Source organism: Dromiciops gliroides, chromosome 4 (assembly GCF_019393635.1).
Source record: "Dromiciops gliroides isolate mDroGli1 chromosome 4, mDroGli1.pri, whole genome shotgun sequence".
NCBI classification, from domain to species: Eukaryota; Metazoa; Chordata; class Mammalia; order Microbiotheria; family Microbiotheriidae; genus Dromiciops; species Dromiciops gliroides.
The window spans coordinates 496,724,675-496,745,524 of record NC_057864.1 but is presented as its reverse complement, the minus strand read 5'-3'; the positions used below and the strand labels follow the sequence as shown (position 1 = coordinate 496,745,524).

Genomic DNA, 20,850 nt, shown 5'->3' with positions numbered 1-20,850 from the left:
TCTAAAATTCATCCTATTTGTTTTTTAACCTAGTAAACTCTGAGTGTCAGGCAAGTTCTACCATCACACAAAAGCCTTATATTACATTCTTTATATTCACAAGGTTACTCTTCATTAGGAATTACCTGGTGTCAGATAAGACCTGTGCTATTAAAGAAAGCATTCCCAACATTCATTCATTTTGAGTTTTCACCATTATGAATTCTATAATCTAGAATAAGATCTTTAGGGCAGAAGCCTTTCCTAATTCTTTTTATATTAATAAGGTTTTACTCTAGTCTGTATTAACTGGTGTACAGGAAGAAGGCCTCTGTGGTTGAAAGCTTAGTATGAAATTTTCTGATGGAGAGTAAAATGTTAGACTGAAAGCCTTGATACAATATAGACATTCCTAAGGTTTGTGGTAAAGTGGCTTTTGAAGGACCGCCCCTTTGGGGAGGAGAGTGCGACAAACAGCTGTGCGCCTGCTGCCGCCCGGAGAGCATGGCCAAGCACGTCATACTTCCGGAAAGCCAACTTAAAACTGGAAGTGGGAACGGAAGTTGGCTCTCTGTCTCATTCACACTAGTGGTGATGGCTCACTTCTGGTGATTGGCTCTGGTTCTTGGTCTGGCAGGCAGTTCTGGGATTCAGTGAGTTTTATAAAAGAATATAGACTAAGTTTAGATCTAAGATTATTCATTTGTATTTCTACTTTCCTATTTCCCTAATCAGTATCACCTGTTTGGGACTCAAACAATAAAAGCTAATCCCTCTCTGATTAAAACTCAGAGGCTTCTTTTCTTACTGGTCTGGGAGATATATAGGGGAAAAGTTAAAAGGGGGAGTTTAATGCTCTTGTAGTAAATTTTAAATCTCACAGGTTATTGTCAAGTGTGAAGTCTCTGCTACAGGGTAATCTCTGTGCTCAGGCAGAAGGTCTACTCATATTGAATGTATTAATAGAGTTTCTGTTTGGAAAATTCTCATGCCAAGAAAGCAATTTCTTTACATGGAGCTTTTCGCAATAATATTTCTCTCCAGTGAGAATTCTCTGATACTGAGCAAGGGCATTTCTCACAATAAAGGTCTTCTGACATCAACTCTTCTCATAAGGTTTATCTCCAGTCTAAAGTCTCTGATGCTGAGCAAGCTGTGTGCTCTCCTCACAGGTCCTGATCGCATTGATGAGCTCTCTCTCCAACATGAACCCTCTCATGTTTAATAAGATTTCCATGCTGGCGAAAGGTCTTCCCACATTCATGGCAGGTAAAAGGTTTCTCACCAGTATGAATTCTCTGATGTTGGGTAAGGGTTGTTCTGAGGCGGAAGGCCTTCCCACAATGATTACATTCATAAGGTTTCTCTCCAGTATGAATCCTTTGATGTTGGAGGAGGCGTGTACTCAGGCGGAAGGCCTTCCCACATTGATTACATTTATAAGGTTTTTCTCCAATGTGAACCCCTTCATGTTGAGTAAGATTGCCTCTGTTACTAAAAGTCTTCCCACATTCTTTACATTCATATGGTTTCTCCCCAGTATGGATCCTCTGATGTCGAGTGAGGTCTGCACGTAGGCGAAAAGCCTTCCCACATTGATCACATTCATGAGGTTTCTCACCAGTATGAATTCTCTGGTGTTGGCTAAGGGTTGTTCTGAGGTGGAAGGCCTTCCCACAAAGCTTACACTCATAAGGCTTCTCTCCAGTATGAATCCTCTGATGTTGGATAAGCTGTGCACCCAAGCGAAAAGTCTTCCCACACTGATCACATTCATGAGGTTTCTCACCAGTATGAATTCCCTGATGTCGGGATAGGTGTTCGCTCCGGGAGAAGGTCTTCCCACACTGATTACATTTATAAGGTTTTTCTCCAGTGTGAACTCTCTGGTGTTCAGTAAACTGTTTCTTGAGGCGAAAGGTTTTCCCACACTGACTGCATTGATAAGGTTTCTCTCCAGTATGAAGTCTCTGGTGGTAAGTAAGCTCTTTCTTCACATAGAAGGCTCTCTCACATTCACCACATTCATAAGGTTTCTCTCCAGTATGAATTCTCTGATGCTGAAAAAGCTCTGTGCTTAGAGAGAAGGCCTTGCCACATTGATTACATTCATAAGGATTCTTAGTATGAATTCGCTGATGCCGGGATAGGTGTGAGTGCCGATGAAAGGCCTTCTGACAATGATTACATTTATAAAGTTTCTTAGTATGAATTCGCTGATGTTGGGATAGATTTGTGCGCCAGGGGAAGGTCTTCCCACATTGATTACATTTATAAGGTTTCACTCCAGTATGGATTCTCTCATGTTGGGCAAGAGTCTGTCTCTGGCGAAAGGCCTTCTGACAATGGTTACATTCATAAGGCTTCTCTCCAGTATGAATCATCTCATGCCAAGTGAGCAACTGTCTTGTGGAAAAGGTCTTCCCACAGTGATTACATTTATAAGGTTTCTCTCCAGTATGGATTCTCTCATGTTGGGTAAGCTGTGCACCCAGGCGGAAGGTCTTCTGACAATGATTACATTGATAAGGTTTTTCTCCAGTATGAATCATCACATGCCGAATAAGTAATTGTCTTGTGGAAAAGGTCTTCCCACAGTCATTGCATTCATAGGGTTTCTCTCCAGTATGAATCATCTGATGTTGGATAAGCTGTGCACCTAGGCGAAAAGCCTTCCCACACTGATCGCATTCATGAGGTTTCTCACCAGTATGAATTCCCTGATGTCGGGATAGGTGTTCGCTCCGAGAGAAGGTCTTCCCACACTGATTACATTCATAAGGTGTCTCTCCAGTGTGAATCCTCTGATGTTGGATAAGCTGTGCACCCAAGCGAAAGGCCTTCCCACACTGATCACATTCATGAGGTTTCTCACCAGTATGGATTCCCTGATGTCGGTACAGGTGTGCACTCCGGGAAAAGGTCTTCCCACACTGATTACATTTATAAGGTTTTTCTCCAGTGTGAACTCTCTGGTGTTCAGTAAACTGTTTCTTGAGGCGAAAGGTTTTCCCACATTGACTGCATTGATAAGGTTTCTCTCCAGTATGAAGTCTCTGGTGGTAAGTAAGCTCTGTCTTCACATAAAAGGCTTTCTCACATGCACCACATTCATAAGGTTTCTCTCCAGTATGAATTCTCTGATGCTGAAAAAGCTCTGTGCTTAGAGAGAAGGCCTTGCCACATTGATTACATTCATAAGGATTCTTAGTATGAATTCGCTGATGCCGGGATAGGTGTGAGTGCCGATGAAAGGCCTTCTGACAATGATTACATTTATAAAGTTTCTTAGTATGAATTTGCTGATGTTGGGATAGATCTGTATACAAAGGAAAGGTCTTCCCACACTGATTACATGTATAAGGTTTCTCTCCAACATGGATTCTCTCGTGATGGGTAAGAGTCCCACTCTGATGAAAGGCCTTTTGACAATGATTACTTTCATAAGGTTTCTCTCCAGTAGGGATCATCTCATGCCAAGTGAGCAAGTGTCTTGTGGGAAAGGTCTTCCCACAGTGATTATATTCATAGGAATATTCATAGGATTTCTCTCCACTACAAATACTTTGATGATGGGTGATTTCTGAGCTCTGGGGTGAGGCCTTCTCACATTCTTTATATTTACAGGGTTGTTCTCCATTATGAATTTTCTGATGAGTTAGCTTTCCACTTTCAAAGGAAACCTTACCACAGTCATTGCATTCAGGTTTCTTCTCAGTGGAAATCCTTTCATGAGAAATAACAGATGACTTGCGATTGAAATTCTTCCAACATTTACCGTACTCATCAGGTTTATCTCCAGTATGGATTCTCTGATGTTGAATAAATTGTATACCCCCTGAGGAAGCCCCTTCAATGTTGTTACATTTAGGGTTTTTCTCTCCAATATCTATTGTCTGATGACGACTGAAGAATAGGCTGCAGTTGATGTCTTTCCCACATTCCTCATAGTCATTGTTTTTTTCTGCAGGATATAGTCTAAGGGATTCAATTAAGTCTGGCTGAGAAGTGAAGGATTTCCCACATTCATTATCCTGAGCAAATACCTTCTTTGAGCAGATTCTATTACATGTATTTGGGTTTAAAGGTGGAAGGCAGCTCATTCTGTGTGTAGCACATTTTTGGAGGTTCTTTCCTAGAGATATTTTAGGTTGTGGAAAAAGGTTTGGTTTTAGCCTGGCATTTTGATTGTATTTAGTACATTCATGGCCCCTTACTTCAGTGAGAGTTTTTCTTTGGGTGATTTTTACTTGCTGAGAATTTTTTAGCTCAATGCTCTGTTGCCTCCCTAATCTGGCATCATTGTCTTCTTTTAAGTTGGAGAGACAGAGAACATCCCCTGTAAGTCTACTTGGTCCTAACTGTTCTATCAAAAAGCACAGCTTTGCAGTTGACACCTTGCTTTCAGGCCTAGTCTCCAAATCTGAAAGAAACAAAGAATATGGAAATATCCCTGCTGTATACTTGGCCCAGTTCAGCTTCTCTTTTTAAAACAATCATATCACCAAACTTTAGGGGAAAAGACAATAATAATACCTTGTTGAGACAGACATCAATTATGGTCTCTATATATTTTCCTTTTCTCTCCCCTCAAATCTCGGGACCTGGGAATTAGACTCAAGGGGGCCGGCAGACAAGATTAAAGGAGGCTGACAAGATTAGAAGAATGGAGGAGAGGGGCGGCAAAGGTGGCAGAGGGTAGACTGACGGAGCAGACAGACAGACAGAACAGGAGGCAGTGGAGAGCACGGAAGCAGTCAGCACAGGGTACAGATTGGAGAAAGCAAAGATTAAGAGAACAGTAAGGAGAGGAAAGTTAGAAGCAGGGGGATAGACAAAGTGAAAGGGGCTCAGAGTTAGAATAAAGGACCTGAATAGTGAAAGTGGAACATACCCTAAGGCAAGAGGCGGCTAAGGCCCTTATTGTTATTAAAAAGGTTCTAGGCCCAGCAGGTGAGATGCCTGGAATATAGTCAGGTTGTACAATTTCGCTGTATTCTTAATTTTAAATAGTATCTCATAAATAAACTATGTTTTGATTATTTAGTTAAGAGGCTTCTTAATATTTTGCTTATCAATTTGGGAGCAGTGTGGTGGAACTTTATAAACAGCCCATGTTAAATTAATAGCAGTCAGATAGCCAGGTAGTCAAAAGTCCCAGATTAGTCCTCCAGTCAGATTAGGCCCCCAAATTGGGCAAATTAGGCCAACAAGTCATCAAAAATATTTCTACATTTGAATGGCGACCATGAAGGGACTTATGGCCCAATTATAATTTTTCTAAACTTATAATTTTTCATAAGTCCAATTATATAAATTTTTCCAGATTAGATTATAATAAACTTTTTTTACATACTTGTGATGGAGGCCCAATTATTAAGGGCCCTAATAGTAAACTGAGATTCTAGACAATGGAGTGCTTTGGACCTGGTCACACAGGTCATCGGAGCAGATGGGTCTCCTCATGACTTTCCTCAAAGCCTTTAGGCAGCTTCCTCATAAGGGACTCGGCTCACATTATCTGGAAATCATCAGGCAGTGGCTGGATGACCTAGTGAGGGACTCACCTTCAAAAGTGGCTGGGGGCAGAGGTGGAGGCACAGCGACTGGACTGGCTGTCAGCTCCACTCCAATCTCAGATTCCAGCCCTAGATCTTACAATGGGGCTGACTGCTGCTCTCTCTTTTCCATTGATCAAGACACTAGGGAACTCAGTAAGTGACCTTCAAAGGCACAATGAGAGGCTATCATATGTGCTGCTCCTGGAGACATGGATCAGTCTGATTTAGATCCGAATACTATAGAGCCTGGGTGAAGATGAAGGTGATGGGCTGAGATGAGGCTTCCCTGTGGGTCTGAAGAGGAATTCTGACCAATCGGCACCTAGTACCCTGCCTCCCTACCTGCCCAGGATTTAGTTTGTATCCTCACAAACAACAAAGTGCCAGGCCAGGGCTCAATGAGAGGAGAAAGAGACAAAACAGGAAACCATTCCTGCAGGCCCTCGAGGGCCAGGCTTCCTCTTGGGGTAGCCAAAGAAACAGCACAACAACACACACACACACACACACACACACACACACACACACACAGCAGCTGCTCTCTGTGTGTGCATGGAGGAACATAATTCATATGTACATCAAGATGGAGACTGACAGATGCAAATGTTGTCTCCGCTAAGAGAAGAAGAGAGCAGGGATGGCTGCATTCTTGGTCTCCAAATCCCAAGCACCACCAGCAGAGAGACATCAGTACTGTCTTCAGGGCTGCTGTACGCGTGTGCCTGGTGGGTTCTCCCTATTAGTTCCATTAGCAAGTCATGAAACCCCATGAACAAGTTCCCTGTCATTTTGCTTAGCGTGGCATTAAATATTCCAATTGATTCAAGCAGTGCTGACCTCTCAGGAAACTGCTGGGCAGCAGATGGAGAGAGCTCTAGCCTGAGGTCAGGAAGACCCGGGTGCAAGTCTGGCCTCAGACACTCAGACTCTGGGACCCTGGCCTAGTCCCTTAGCCTCTGTTTGCCTCCACTTCCTCAGCTCTATAGAAGGATAATAAAAGGACCTAACTATCACAGCTGTTATGAGGATTCAAAGAGATAGAAGAAGGTCCTTGGCATAGTGCTCGCCATACAGTAAGGGGCTTAATAAACACTTATTTCCTTCCTTTCTTCTTTCTTTTACTACACTCATTGGAGCCGTTCCTGAACATTGAATTAGCACCAGTTATTTCATCTTATTTCATGTACAATCATTTTATGATTAATTGGATATGGGTTCTGAGACTTTTGTTGGGCAATGAGGGTTAAGTGACTTGCCCAAGGTCACACAGCTAGTAAGTGTCAAGTGTCTGAGGCTGGATTTGAACTCAGGTCCTCCTGAATCCAAGGACGGTGTTCTATCACTGCACCACCTAGCTGCCCCTTAATAAGGTATTTATTTATTAATTATATTATTTATTAATTATTATTATTATTATTTGTTGCAGGGCAATTGGGGTTAAGTGACTTGCCCAGGGTCACACAGCTAGTAAGTGTCAAGCGTCTGAGGCCGGATTTGAACTCAGGTCCTTCTGAATCCAGGGCCAGTGCTTTAGCCACTGCACCACCTAGCTTCCCCCCAGTTCTGAGACTTAAGCAGACCAATTTCTAAATATGGAATATTTGCTCTCATAAATGGGGTTCTATCTTTATAATGTTTTACCGATCTTTATTCCAGTACATAATAAAGGTTGTAATTTCCAGCTTGGTGACTGATTTAACCTATGGTCCCTGTTGAGATAAGCTAATTTTTAGAAAAAAGCATCACGTCACCTCTAAGTAATCGGGCCTTTTGATTCCTGACATGAAGTCACCTAACACCTCTGTCTTATACAAACACCCTAGGAGACCAATTTGCCTCTGAGAAGTGCTCTGTGGGGTTGGATGTGTCAATAAGAAAAGAAACATTTCTTTTCTTTTTTTTTTTTGGTGGGGCAGTGGGGGTTAAGTGACTTGCCCAGGGTCACACAGCTAGTAAGTGTCAAGTGTCTGAGGCTGGATTTGAACTCAGGTCCTCCTGACTCCAGGGCCGGTGCTCTATCCACTGCACCACCTAGCCAAAAGAAGTATTTCTTAAGCACATGCTGTGCGTCTGGCACTGTGCTCAGTGCTGCAGATTCTGCCTTCAAGGGGCAGAATCACAGCCCAATGAGGAAGTCAAGGAGTCACATGCAAACAACTATCTACAAAGAAGAGTCAGACAGGCTAAGCTGGAGGGAATCTCAGAGGCGTAGTTGGCGGCTGGTCACTGGGACTTGAAGGAAGCCAGGAGAGGCAGAGGAGGACGGAGGATGTTCCAGGCAAGGGGGACGGAGTTGGGAGATGGAAGTCATGGGCGCTGGCATCTTTTCCATTTAAATGTTGGTGTCCTTCTAACGTACTGTCTGACCCAAAGGCTGAAGGGGGAAGTTTAGTTCTTGGATGCAGTTCTATAGGTTGGAAGTATTTCTTTTTGTCCAATGCCAAGGACTTTGAGAAGCCCCATCAGATCGGGAATTAAAAGCCCTGTATGGTCAGGGAGAGACCTGCCGCGGCGGCAAAGTCAGAAGCCAGAGTACAAAGGTCACAAAAGAGGCGGAGAGGACGTCCAATGCTCGTTAGGCGGGTGTTACAAGGCCCTGGGCTGAGAAGGGGGAGGAGAGGTACAGGGCGACAGCCAATGGGGTGGCAGATAAGTCCAGAGAGGGCGACAGCTCCAGTGAGCGTCAGAACACGTTTTGATGCGTCATGGACGTGGGACACTGATAGGGGCGGCATGGCTAAGACCAAGGATGGAGCAGAGGTGAAGAGGAGATGAGAACATGGGGGCTGGGGGTGTTCCAAGAAGCAGCACTATGGCCTGTCCAAGCACCAGCAGCCAGGCCGGGGACACCGGACCATAGAGAGTGTGAAGTGGCATGAGTGGTAAGATGATGCACCAGTGGGAAGGGGCCAGGTTCCTAAGAACACTCAAAGCAAGAGGAAGGAGAAGGGCTGCTGAGGAGGTCACAGCCCAGGAAGGAGGGACAGAAATAGGACACATCCTGGTTCTGAGAAAGAAGCACTGTGTTTGGGGTCAGTGGCCATGCCAGGGGTCTGGATGCTGGCTCTGCCGCTGGTTGCCTGGGTGACCTTGGCCAAGTCACTACACTCTCTGGGTTGTAACATGAGGGGGTCAGAACAGGCGGCTCCTGAGGACCCTGCCAGCTCTACATCTCTGACCCTGGGAGATGGTCCTCCTCTGGCTGACACATTGTGGGGGCTTTTCCCCACAGGCCTGAGCACAGGCTCCTGTCCAACTCTGTGCAAGGCACTACACGGACTGACCAGTGTAGACACTGTTGTCAAGGACTCCCCTGCCTGGGGGTCAACCATTCACTCACCAGGACAGCTCCTCTCTGGAGTCCAAGGTGCCTCCCCTCGCTCCAGCTGGTGGATCACCTGGGGCTTGGACAGGGCCAGTCCTGTTCAAAGGAATGGGAATCTTGAGGTAAAGAAGGAGCCTCGCTCCCCCAGAATCACCGCAGAGGCGATGGAACTGAGAGCCAGGGGAAGCAGAGATTCAGAAACCAAAACCAAACCAGACCAAGCAGAGAAATCCCAAGGAGACCCTGCCCCCTGAGACAGCCCAGGCATGGGAGAACCCCAGCAGGGAAGGAGGCAGGAGGCAGGAGGCCTGAAGCCGAATAACCGGCTGCTCATCTCGCCCATCTCCTCTGACCTCTATTCACCAGCTACCACTAAGGTCAACCTCCATCCCTTCTGGTACCATTCTCCACACAGACACCGAGAGGACTGCCCGAGAGCACAGGTCTGACTCATGGCGACCCATCCTAAGAAGGGCCTCTAGGACAGAAGGCAAAGCCCTCTCTTTCATGCCTAATGCCCCTGGCATCCTGGCTCCTGCCAAACCTGACAGGCTAAGTCTACCTGAGTCCCATTCATGGCCCCCATCTTAGGCCAAGCAGCCAAGCCTTCACCTCCTGGGCCCCAACTCGCTCCCCTTTCTCACCCTGGCAGAATGCCCAGTTCCCTTTAGCGCTCAGCTCAAGTGCCCCCCGTTATACCAAAGGGGCTAGTGCCTTTACCCAGAGCCTACCCCCCCCAAACGATGGACATTTACTAAATGAAATCCGCTGTTCCCCCTGGAGGAGAGGGACCGTTGTCCTTGTACCTATGTCGCCAGCACCCAGCGCAGGGCCTGGCATGCGGGAGGCACCTCATATTCGCTTCACGAGTGAGGAGATGAGCCCCTTGGCCCAAGAAGATGAGGACTCCCCAGTGTCTAAAGGCCAAGCAGTTAACTGCCTCTCAGCCTTTTAGCTAGGAAGCCCCCAAAGCCCCCTGGGTGGGGGAGCCGTCCTCACCCAGGCAGAGCAGGTTCTGGTAGGTCTCCAGCATCACGTCCCGGTACAGCGCCTTCTGAGAAGGGTCCAGGTAAGCCCACTGCTCCCGCGTGAAGACCACCGCCACATCTTGGAAGGTCACTGGCTCCTGAAACACCAAACGCCTTTATTTGCGCTGGTACAGGGACTGGCACTGAAGTGCCTGGGGGAGGAAAGGGCCCAGAGTGCTGGGGAGGGGGAGTCGTTTGGGGGGTTCTGGCCTCACTGAGATCCATCCAAACATCTGTCAGTGCTTTGGGAGGAAGTAGGCCAGACTGGAGGTCAGAGGACCTGAGTTCAAATCCTGGCTCTGCTCCTAACCATGACCTTGGACAAACCAGCTCACCTCCTCTGGGAAAGGAAGGGGTAAGGGCCACGGTGGGACTGGGCCCTGCAATGGCCTGGGCTGGACGTGATTGGCACAGGGGCCTCAAGAGGGCCCCACCAGCCTCAGAGAATCCCTCATGCACTTGGCCCACTGTCAGGGGAAACCCCCTCTCCTCAGTGTCTCCTGACATTCCCAGTCGCAGGAGGAGCTGGACATGGGGAGGAGCCCCTCCTGGTGGGAACAGCTCATTCCCCAGGATGGAAGGCAGTGCTCCTCACCTTCCCCAGCATGGCCTGAGCCCTCCCCTCCTGCAGCCCCTCCCAGCCAAGGTCCTGGCTGCCCAGCTGACCCTGACCTTGGTGACCATCCACAAGCCTCCCTGAGCACAGCCTCTGGTTTTCTCAAGCCCCCCTTGAGACACTGATGCCACCTGCATTCTGGACCCCTAGATCTGGGGCTTTCCTGGGTCCCTGCCTCTGACACTTCCTGACACAAACCTCTGCCCCCGGAAGCTCAGCTTGTCTCTCGGTCCAATGGGGATGACACCGGGGGAAGGTTGGCTCTGCCTCCCTCACAGCACAAAGCTTAGTGGGGAGCTAACAGGAACCCCAAAGTCCCCAACAAGAGCCGGAGGGACCCCCGGCCCGGGGGAGGTGCAGAGGGGCGGGCGGCTTCCCTGTGCGGGGCCTCGGTCTCCTCTTCTGTTAGCTCAGGGCACTGACCAAAAGTTCTGGCCAGCTCTGCGCCCCTCAGCCCGGGCCACTCACCTGGCAGACCCTGGCTGGTGGGGGCACGGAAGCCATTGTTGAGTCCACAGAGCTCACTCCTCCTGGGAAAGGGGGGCGGGGAGCTGGACAGAGAAGAGAGCCGTGAGGGGGCAGGAAGGGAGAGAGCGAGCCTGCCCTGGGCAGCCCCCTCGACTTCCCTCCCAGCTGCGGGGAGGACACAGCGGCACAGAGCCCCCCCTACCCACTTCCGAGGCATGTGCTGGGCTCACCAACACAACAAAGCAGGAGCGGAAAGCCTTTGAGGCAGTGCCTAGAACTGGTGTCGGAGGAGCCCGGGTTCGAATTCCATCAGCCTGGTCGTGGCTCAGCTCCCTCTTCCACAACTGAGGAATAAAAGCGAGTGTGGGTGCGGGCCCCAGGAGCTCCAGCCCCGAAGCTGAAGGGACCCCCCCCAGGGAAGACTCCACTTCCATGGAGGGGGGGGCTGGCCTGGGCACACCCAAGGGAGAAGACGCCCGGTCCAGGGATCGGCTGTCCCTCCCGTAAGGTAGGGGGCACGGGGTCTCAGGGTGGCTTGGGAAGGTGAGGAGGCTATGCTTGGGGAGTGCCGGGGGGGAGGGGGGAAAGGGCAGACATGAGAGGTAAGAGACAAAGAGAAGGGAAACCAAAGAGAAAAGGCAAGAGACTGAGGGGGAGGAAGAAGAAATGGAGGGGGAGGACCAGGAGGCGAGAGGGAGGAGAGCCCAGAGAGAGGGGGAGAAAGGCAATGGAAATGGGGGGCAGCAATGGCGGGGAGGGGCTGGAGAAGGTCCTGGGGGGGGGGAAGGTGAGATGAGGCAGAGTCTCCTTCCCCCCTCTCCCTGCTCCCAGCCAAATGACCCCTCCAACCTCTCCACACTGACCACAACTGGAACCCAGGGCAGCTGGAGCTGTGGGAAGTGCTGGAAGCAGGAGGCTGGGGAGAAAGCGGAAGTCACGTGGCCGAAGGACCTCCCTCTCGCCGTTTCCACGACTACGGACCACAACCAACAGAAGAGACGCGCATTGCTTTCTGGGAAATGTAGTCCAGGGGCCAGGACTCCGCCCGTGCCCTGAATGTCTCCGTCTGTGAGCCTGGGTATTGTGGTCCTCCGTCCGGGCCGCCCGAGGTCCCCACGACCCCAGGAGCCAAGGGGTTCTCCCTAATGAGGGGAGAGCAGCACCCTCCCCCTCCCCGACAGAGTGCCAGACCTGGAGGCAGGAAGAGCGGAGTTTAAATGCAGCTGAGACCCAGCCTTCTTGCCTGTTAGATGGAGGCCCTGACAACGCCTCCCTCCCAGGGTAGTGAGAACTGAATCAGGTCATGGCTCTGAACTGAGCCTGGCACATGGTGGCTGGGTCAGGGTTGGCTGTTGTTCTTCCTCCTGGAAGAGGAGAAAAATGACGTCACTATGTTAGCGCCAAGTTACAGTGTGTCCGGCTGTGGCTGCTCAGACTGATCTGAGCTTGGGAGGCGCTGCCACGGGCTGGGCACCAGGAGTCGAACATTTGGGGCGGATTCTCTGGATTTGCACATCTGGCGTTTCTTTTGAGCTACTGCCATTCTGCTTTGCTCATAGAGCGCAGCCCCTTCTCTGATGAGGGCTCTCCATGCTGGGCGGTCCTGTGCCAGGGTCTCCCAGGTCATGCGATCCATTCCAAAGTTCTTCAGAGAGACCTTGAGAGCATCCTTATATTGCTTTATCTGACCTCCGGGGGAGGGCTTCCCCTGTGTGAGTTCTCCACAAAATAGTCTTTTAAGCATGCATACATTTGGCGTTTGAACCCTGGGGCCAGCCTGGGGGAGTTGCTCTCTCTGCAGTAGAGTTTGAATAGTTGGCGGTTCTGCTAGAGAGGACCTCAACGTCTGGTATCTTGTGCTGCCAGGTGATCTTCAGAATCTTCCTAAGATGATTCGAATGGAAGTGATTCAGTTTCCTGGCATGGCGCTGGTAGACTGTCCCCATTTTAGACATTAACTTAGGTGCCTACACTCCCTCTGCTTTAGTCTTGTAGCTTTTCAAGTTGAAGGTTTTACTATTAGTGTAGCAGCTGACCTTGATTCTATATTCAATGTCATTGGAGGCATTTGGCAACATGGCTGAAAACATCCCACTAAAAAGCACACAGCCTTGTTTCACTCCACTGGTGATTGGGAAAGAGGGATCGCATTGTCCATTATCCAGAACGCAGGCAAGCATGAAATTGATGTACAATCCTGATGAACTTCTCCAGACAACTAAATTTGTTTTTGTTTTTTTGTTTTTTGTTTTTTGTTTTTGTGGGGCAGTGGGGGTTAAGTGACTTGCCCAAGGTCACACAGCTAGTAAGTGTCAAGTGTCTGAGGCCGGATTTGAACTCAGGAATTCCTGAATCCAGGGCCGGTGCTTTATCCACTGCGCCACCTAGCCGCCCCCCAGACAACTAAATTTGGACATAATTTCCCATAAGCCCTCATGACTGAGAAAAGCCTTGGTCAGATCCACAATCATTGTGTAGAGACCTCTGTTCTGCTCCTGCCATTTCTCCTGGAGTTGTTAGGCAGCAAATACCATATCAACTGTTCCTCAGACCTTTCTGAAGCCACACTGCCTCTCAGGTAGATGACCACAGGTGAAGGTCTAGCCTATTAAGGAGAACTCTGGTAAGAATCTCGCCAGCCATGATGAAGAGAGAGATGACCCTCCCCACTCCCCAGGATTGTCACAGGACAACTATTTCCTTTACCTTTATAGAAATGGACAGTGGAAGCGTCTTAACCTCCTCTTGTCATATAACCCAGAAAATTTCAGTCAGCTTTTGTATTACAAATGGACCCCCACCCTATCTTTGAAATCCACTAGAATAGAATCAGCACCAGTTGTTTTGCCACAGGAGAGGAGCTTAACGACATTCAAAACCTCTCCTTAAAAAAAAATGGGGGCAGCTAGGTGGCACAGTGGATAAAGCGCTGGCCCTGGATTCGGGAGGTCCTGAGTTCAAATCCAGCCTCAGACACTTGACACTGGGCAAGTCACTTAAGACCCATTGGGGGGGGAGGGGTAGAAAAAAACAAAAACAAAAAACAAAACAACTCTCCTTCAGTTGGAAATTTGTCTAAAGAGGGTTGGTTCAACTTCAACCTGAAGTAAACCATCAATGGCTTCAGCACTGACTGATAATGGTCTGTTGAGAATACTATGGAAGTGTTAACCCCTGCAGGATCATGTCCATATCACTAATCAATGTGGCTCCATCAGCATTGAGTACTTGAGATGCATCATGTCTTTGGCCCATAAATAATTTTCAGTGCATCATAAAAGCACTTTGCATGATAATCAACATAAAACTGAATTTCATCTGCCTTCTTACTGAGCCAAGAATCCTACATCTCTCTAAGCTTCACTTGCACTTTTTTTTTAAATTAACTTTTGATGAAATTAAACACTGCCTTCTTAGAGATGGGTGAACTAGCCTGCTGGTAAACCCTGTGGAATTCTCATTTTTCATTTAGCAGCTTCTAAATTTCCCCATCATTTTCATCAAATCAGTCTTGATGTTTGTAAAGTGTTCTGATGCAGAGAAGTAAATGCAGTCCCATACACCAAGTCTCTGACAGCTGCCCACCCATTTTTTGCTCTACTGTTGCCAATCTTGTGTCAGCTCAACTTTCTTGCCAAGTTAGCAACAAACTACTACTCCCTCTCAGAGAATTGCTGTAATCTGTTGGCATTGTCTTGTAGTTGTTATTGGCTGCTGCTTTTGTTGAATGTGAATATTTAGCTTGGAGAGGTTAAGTCTATGATCAGTCCAGCATTTCACACTATACATTGTTTTCATCATTCTCACATCCTATCTGTCTCTTCTTACAATCACATAGTCTATTAGGTGCCAATGTTTGTTGCAAGGGTGCATGAATGAAGTTTTTTTGCATTTAGGTAAACAGAAGACACTGTTGGTGATGAGAAGGTCATGAGATGCACAAGTCTTCAGTAGTAAGTGACTGTTGCTGTTCTTTCTACCTCCATTCCTCCCAAGGATTCCCTGCCATGTCTGGTAGTCTGAGCCTACTCAAGTATTAAAATCACCCAGAATTATAAGCTTCTCCTCTTTTGGCACATTGGCTCCAGGTCTTCATAACATTTTTCTTTGACCTCATCAGGGTTTGTCGTGGGGGGGAGCATAGGCACTGATGATGGTGGTGTGGTGTTTTCCTGCAAGTGGCAATCACTTTGTCATGAGCCTGTCATTTACTCCTTTGGGGGAGACATACAAGCTTGTTGACTAGGTTTGTTTGGATTGCAAAACTTACCCCAGGGAGCCAAGATGGTGGAGGAGAGGCTGTGACTCCCACAAGCTCCAGATAAACCCATCCATTCACGCCCAAATAATGCAGTAAAAAATCAAAACCCAGAACAGCCTAATGCACATAAGAACAGAGTGAGACTATTTTGCTGCAAAAGAGGGCAATTCCAATCACCTACTGATCAGGCTGAACAGCTCAGGGCACAGTCCAGACCCAGCCAGGGACACAGCTTCCAGCACATGTCAGTCTTCAGCACCAACAGCTTCTGAGGCCCTGATCACAGACTGGTGAGGGGCTTTGGAGGTAGGCCGGGGTAAAGTGGAGGCAGTATCTACTGGAGTTGGGGCAAAGTGCCCTGGGTCTGAACCAGTGGGCTGAATCGAGTGGTGGTGACCCAGTGGGGGAGGGGCAAAAGCACGCCAAGCTTCCAACCATAAAGAATTCAATCAGACTTCTATTTCCGGGTCAAAGAGAAAGTGGCTGTGATTACTCACAAGCCAGGCAGGCTGAGAAGAAGCCTAATCACCCCCTGGGCCACGTTGTAGCACAAACAGTGTGTCCTGGAAGCAGCGCTACACTTTAAGAAGGAGTAAAAAGCCAAGAAATAGTAAGCCAGGATGAGTAGGCAGAGAAAGCAGAAGACCATCAAAAACTTCTTTGGGGGAAAGGTAGACCACAATACATCCTCAGAAGAAGAAGATAATAACAGGGTCAAAGCTCCAACATCCAAAGCTTCCAAGAAAAATATGAACTGGTCTCAGGCCATGGAAGCTCTCAAAAAGGGACTTTGAAGAGAAAGTAGGAGAGATAGAACGAAGATGTAGAGAAAGAGAGGAAGGAATGGAAAGAGAAATGAGAGCAATGCAGGAGAGTCATGAGAAAAAAGTCAACAGTTTGAAAAGTCAAATGGAAAAAGAGATTTAAAAACTATCTGCTGAAAATAACTGCCTAAGAATTAGGATTTAACAAATGGAAGCTAATGACCTTATGAGAAACCAAGACACCATAAAGCAAATCCAATTGAATGAAAAAATAGAGGGCAATGTGAAATATCTCCTTGGAAAAACAGCTGACCTGGAAAATAAATCTAGGAGAGATAATTTGAAAATCATTGAACTACCTGAAAACCACGACCAAAACAAGAGCTTAGACACCATCCTCCAAGAGATTGTGAGGGAAAATTGCCCTGATATTCTAGAAGCAGAAGCTAAAATAGAAATTGAAAGTATCCACCGATCACCTCCTGAAAGAGATCCCAAAAGGAAAACCTCCAGGAATATTATAGCCAAATTCCAGAACTCCCAGGTCAAGGAGAAAATATTGCAAGCAGCTAGAAAAAAGGAATTTAAATACTGTGGAGCTCCAATAAGGATAAAGCAAGATCTGGCAGCTTCTACATTAAAGGACCGGAGGGCATGGAATATGATATTCCAGAGGGCAAAGGAACTGGGACTACAGCCAAGAATCATGTACCCAGCAAAACTAAGCATCATCTTTCAGAGGCAAACATGGAATTTCAATGAGAAAGAAGACTTTCAGGCATTTGTTATGAAAAGACCTGAACTGAATAGAAAATTTGATTTTCAAATACAAGACCCTGTAGAAGCATAAAAAGATAAACAGGAAAAAAGACTTCATAAGGGATATTAAAAGATCAAACTGTTTATATTCCTACATGGGAAGATAATACTTCGAACTCATAAGAACTATCTCAGTAAGGAATTAACAGAGGACACAGCTCTGAACTGAATACGAAGGGATGATATCTGTAAAGCATTTATGTTTTGTTCTTTGTGGGGTGTCTTATGTCTGGGGCCGGATTTGGGCTTGGGGCCTCTTGGGTCCAGGGCTGGTGCATTGTCCACTGTGCCACCTAACTAACCCATGATGACATCTTTAAAATAGGGTTGAGGTGCAGGAGAAATAGACTGGGGGAGGGGGAAGGGGAGAGATGGTCTGGAGAGAGGTTGTTCACATGAAGGAAACAAGAAAAAAGCTTATGGAGGGGAGGGGAAGAGGGGGAAGGAATTGGGGAGTGAGTGAACCTTAATATCATCAGAATTGACTCAAAGAAGGACTAACATACATACTCAAGTGGGTATAGTAATATATTTTTGCCCTGAGGGAGGGGAGAGAGATAAGGGTGGGGAGGGGAAGGAGGGAAGGGCAGATTGGTGGAGAGAGCAGTTAAAAGCAAAATACTTTTGAGGAAGGTAAAGATGTTCTGCATAACTGCACAAGTATGACATATTGAATTGCTTGATTTCATAGGGAGGGTTGAGGAGAGAGGGAGGAAGAAAATTTGGAACATAGAATTAGCTCAAACACCTTAAACTCATCAGAGTTGGATCATGGAGGGAATAACATTCACACCCAGTTGGGAGGAGTAATCTATTTAACCCTACAGGAAAGTATGAGGGGAAGAGGATAAGGTGAAAAAAAAGGGGAGTGCAGAGTAGAGGAGGGGACAGTCAGAAGTAAAACACTTTTGAGGAGAAATAGTTTAAAAGATAGAAAATAGATTAAATATCATGGGAAGGGAATAGGATGGAGGGAAATAGTTATGATGATTGAATATAATGGCAAAACGTATGGTACCTACTTTGCTGGACTAATGTGAAGAAAATTCTTTGTCAAGTTTAAGGTACTTTATTTAGGTTATGATGAATAGGATACTATCAGAAAAACCTGGAAAGACCTACATGAACTGAAGCAGAGTGAAATGTACTGTATACAAAATAACAGCAATAGTGTAAGATGATCTGCTGGGAAGCATGTGGTTATTTTCAGCAAGGCAATGATCCAATATAACCCTGAAGGACTTATGAAAATGGCAACCCATCTACAGAGAAAGAAGTGAAAATAGATGGAAACACATTTTCTTTTCTTTTTTTAATTTTTTTTTGGTGAGGCAATTGGGGTTGAGTGGCTTGCCCAGGGTCACACAGCTGGTGGGTGTTGGGTGTCTGGGGCCGGATTTGAACCCGGGTGCTCCTGGTTCCAGGGCCAGTGCTCTGTCCACTGCACCACCTAGCTGCCCCTGGAAACACATTAAAAAATTTTTTTTTTCCTCTTTGACAATTCCTCAATCTGAAGTTTTGGGGTTTTTTTTTACTGTTTTCTCTCACAACCTAGCTAATGTGGGAATGTTTTCCATGACTACTCATGTATAACGTATTTTGAAATGCTTGAGTTCTAGTGGGTGGGGGGCGGGAATGGAGGAGGAAGAGAAGTTGGAACACAAATTTTTTTTTAATTGATGTTAAAATTTGTTTTTACATATATTTTGGAAAATAAAATTCTATTCAATTAAAAAAAAAACCTTACCCCAGATTCACAGCGCTTCCCTTCACTGAGGTCACTCCAGGAAAAAAAAAAAAGTGTCCAGCTCTGACTTCAATGAGCTGGCCATTTGCCAGCCTTGATACACTCAGGGCTGCTATTTGGATGCAATACCTGCTGAGTTCTCTTGTGACAAGAGCTGTTCGTCTTTCAGGTCTACTGGATTTTGTGTTTTCTGTAAGTGGGAACACATTCCATGTACTTGCAGTCGTTTTTGTACATTTTTTCATGTTTTGACCACAGAGTGCAATTCCCACCTGTTGTGGCAATCAGGCCAGGGTTGGGCAAGCAGACAATTTTTAGGGTACCTTTTTGAGCCCCTTCCTCACACCAGGAAGTGAGCAGTACAGTCTTTAAAAGGTTGCTCAGACACCCAGGGGACTGTGGAATCTCACTGCTGCTTCCAGTGAGAAGACAACCCCATGGCCTGGGCTGCCTGTGTGCAGCGTTGTGACTCCGGCTCTCAGTGTATCCACACCTGCTGCTTCTTCATTTGCCTATTGCCACAGGACTTTGAGGTAGGTACAAACGGTAAAGTGGTATAAGTGATATCTTTTGATTGGTGCATAAATTGGATTTCAGTGAGGCAGTTGCCCAAAGTTGTCAGACAGAGCCAAGACAACTAACAATGGCCTGGTACGCAGTGGGTGACCTTGGCATCTTTGATGTCTAACCAAGCTCTTAAGCACTTCATAGTGCCTGCTTCAGCCGCCTTCAAGGCTGTTGTAACAAATTGTTCTCATCCACCCATTCCACCAGGGGGAGTTTTCACATGCTTGGGAAAGACACCCCGCCCCCCAACTCACTGAAGGGTTTGAGATCCCTTGGTTACCCTCAGTCTGTTTAGCCTGTCTGCTGAGATGGTCTTACTGGGGTGTGGTCACTGTACATACTACATATTCTTGGAGCCACAGGTGAGAGTTAAGTGGATCAGGCAGACACCAAAGGTGGGAAGCAACCCTGAGAAAGGCTCGGCAGCCCTCACAGCTGAGGTACTAGTCTTCCCTGAACACACCCTGTACTCCAGAACATAGTAGGTACCTTATAAATATTTATTCCCAGGGGGCAGCTGGGTGGCACAGTGGATAAAGCACCGGCCCTGTATTCAGGAAGACCTGAGTTCAAATCTGACCTCAGACACCTGACACTTACTAGCTGTGTGACCCTGGGCAAGTCACTTAACCCTCATTGCCCCAAAGGGAAAAAAAAAAGTTTTCCCTTCCCTAAAATCAGTAATGACCTCTGAAGAACTGATAGATTCTGAGTCGAGAAATGCCTCTTGTTAGTCCTCATTGCCAACACCACCTGGAGATCATTGGCCCCATTTAGATGCAGGGTCAACTGAAGGATTCCCAGAACCTATTGGGTAAAAGAGACCCAGGGATGAGTCTGCCCCCCTGGAAAAGGACTGAGATAAGGACAGGGATCCCCCAAATCTCTGGCATGGCTCTGGCACACTGTCCAGATTGTAGATAAGTTATTAACTCAGGCAAAATGAATGAATGAGTTTTTTAAAGGACTCCCTATTTGAAAAGCCCCGGCTCATGGATGAGGGTCCTAGAACGGTCCCAAGTTCCCTAGGAGTCAACATCCCAGTGGAGGAGACAATTCTGCTGGAAACACCTCATGGTCCTTAAAGATGCCATCACTGGGCAGGGCCCCAGGCTTCCTTTATGGGTCTTCACCTGGGCAGGAGTCATGAGTCCCAAGGCATCTCCCCGGGGACTGCTTCCCAGAGTGATGGCTGAGGGCACTGAGCTGGAAGCCCTGCTCTTGCCAAGGCTCTGAAGCTCATGGTCCGGGGTCAAGATGGTGGTGGCCTGTCCTGCCTGGGACATGCTGCCTTGATGTTTCAGCCGGCCTGGTGGGCCTGCCCATTGTATGGCCATCGGTGGGGATGCTTGGCCCCTTCTCCAGAGGAGTTACTTTTCTGTTTGTCTGGGTTTTTTTCAGGGCAATGGGTCACACAGCTAGTAAGTATCAAGTGTCTGAGGCTTGATTTGAACTCGATTCCTCCTGAATCCAGGACCATCCATTGTGCTACCTAGCTGCCCCCAGGATGATGGCTTCGAGGGTGGGGCTTAAAATGGGATCAGTGACTCGGGGGTCCTGGGCCTATCACCTGCTCACAGCAAAGGGTTGCAACTGTTGCTGGCAGAGATGAGGACGGTTTCTTCCCTTCAAGGATGGCTACAGGGGCTGTGCTTGAAGAAAGTCTGGTGGTTTGGAGGACACTACTGTTCCTAAGACTCTTAGACACGGGATGC

The 20,850-nt window shown here is 47.3% G+C and overlaps 1 protein-coding gene across 1 annotated transcript; it reads right to left on the bottom strand.

Annotated features, from left to right (window-relative positions):
• Positions 1 to 760: 760 nt before the first annotated feature.
• Positions 761 to 11,312, bottom strand: LOC122752906 (zinc finger protein 850-like). The gene is made up of 5 exons (XM_043999875.1): positions 11,208 to 11,312; positions 10,978 to 11,060; positions 9,865 to 9,991; positions 8,881 to 8,961; positions 761 to 4,402 (listed from the first exon to the last, which is right to left on the bottom strand). Exons 2-5 carry the CDS (start codon positions 11,011 to 11,013, stop codon positions 1,146 to 1,148), a joined length of 3,501 nt encoding a protein of 1,166 aa, XP_043855810.1. The 5' UTR covers positions 11,014 to 11,060; positions 11,208 to 11,312; the 3' UTR covers positions 761 to 1,145.
• Between the last annotated feature and the right edge of the window lie 9,538 nt (positions 11,313 to 20,850).

Excerpts from the sequence above, each read along its gene's own strand:
- LOC122752906 (XM_043999875.1), bottom strand. The coding sequence starts at position 11,013 with ATGGCTTCCGTGCCCCCACCAGCCAGGGTCTGCCAG. Across the intron at positions 9,992-10,977 it reads CACCAGCCAGGGTCTGCCAG|GAGCCAGTGACCTTCCAAGA; the intron begins GTGAGTGGCCCG and ends TTGGTGTTTCAG. Across the intron at positions 8,962-9,864 it reads CCAGAACCTGCTCTGCCTGG|GACTGGCCCTGTCCAAGCCC; the intron begins GTGAGGACGGCT and ends TCCTTTGAACAG.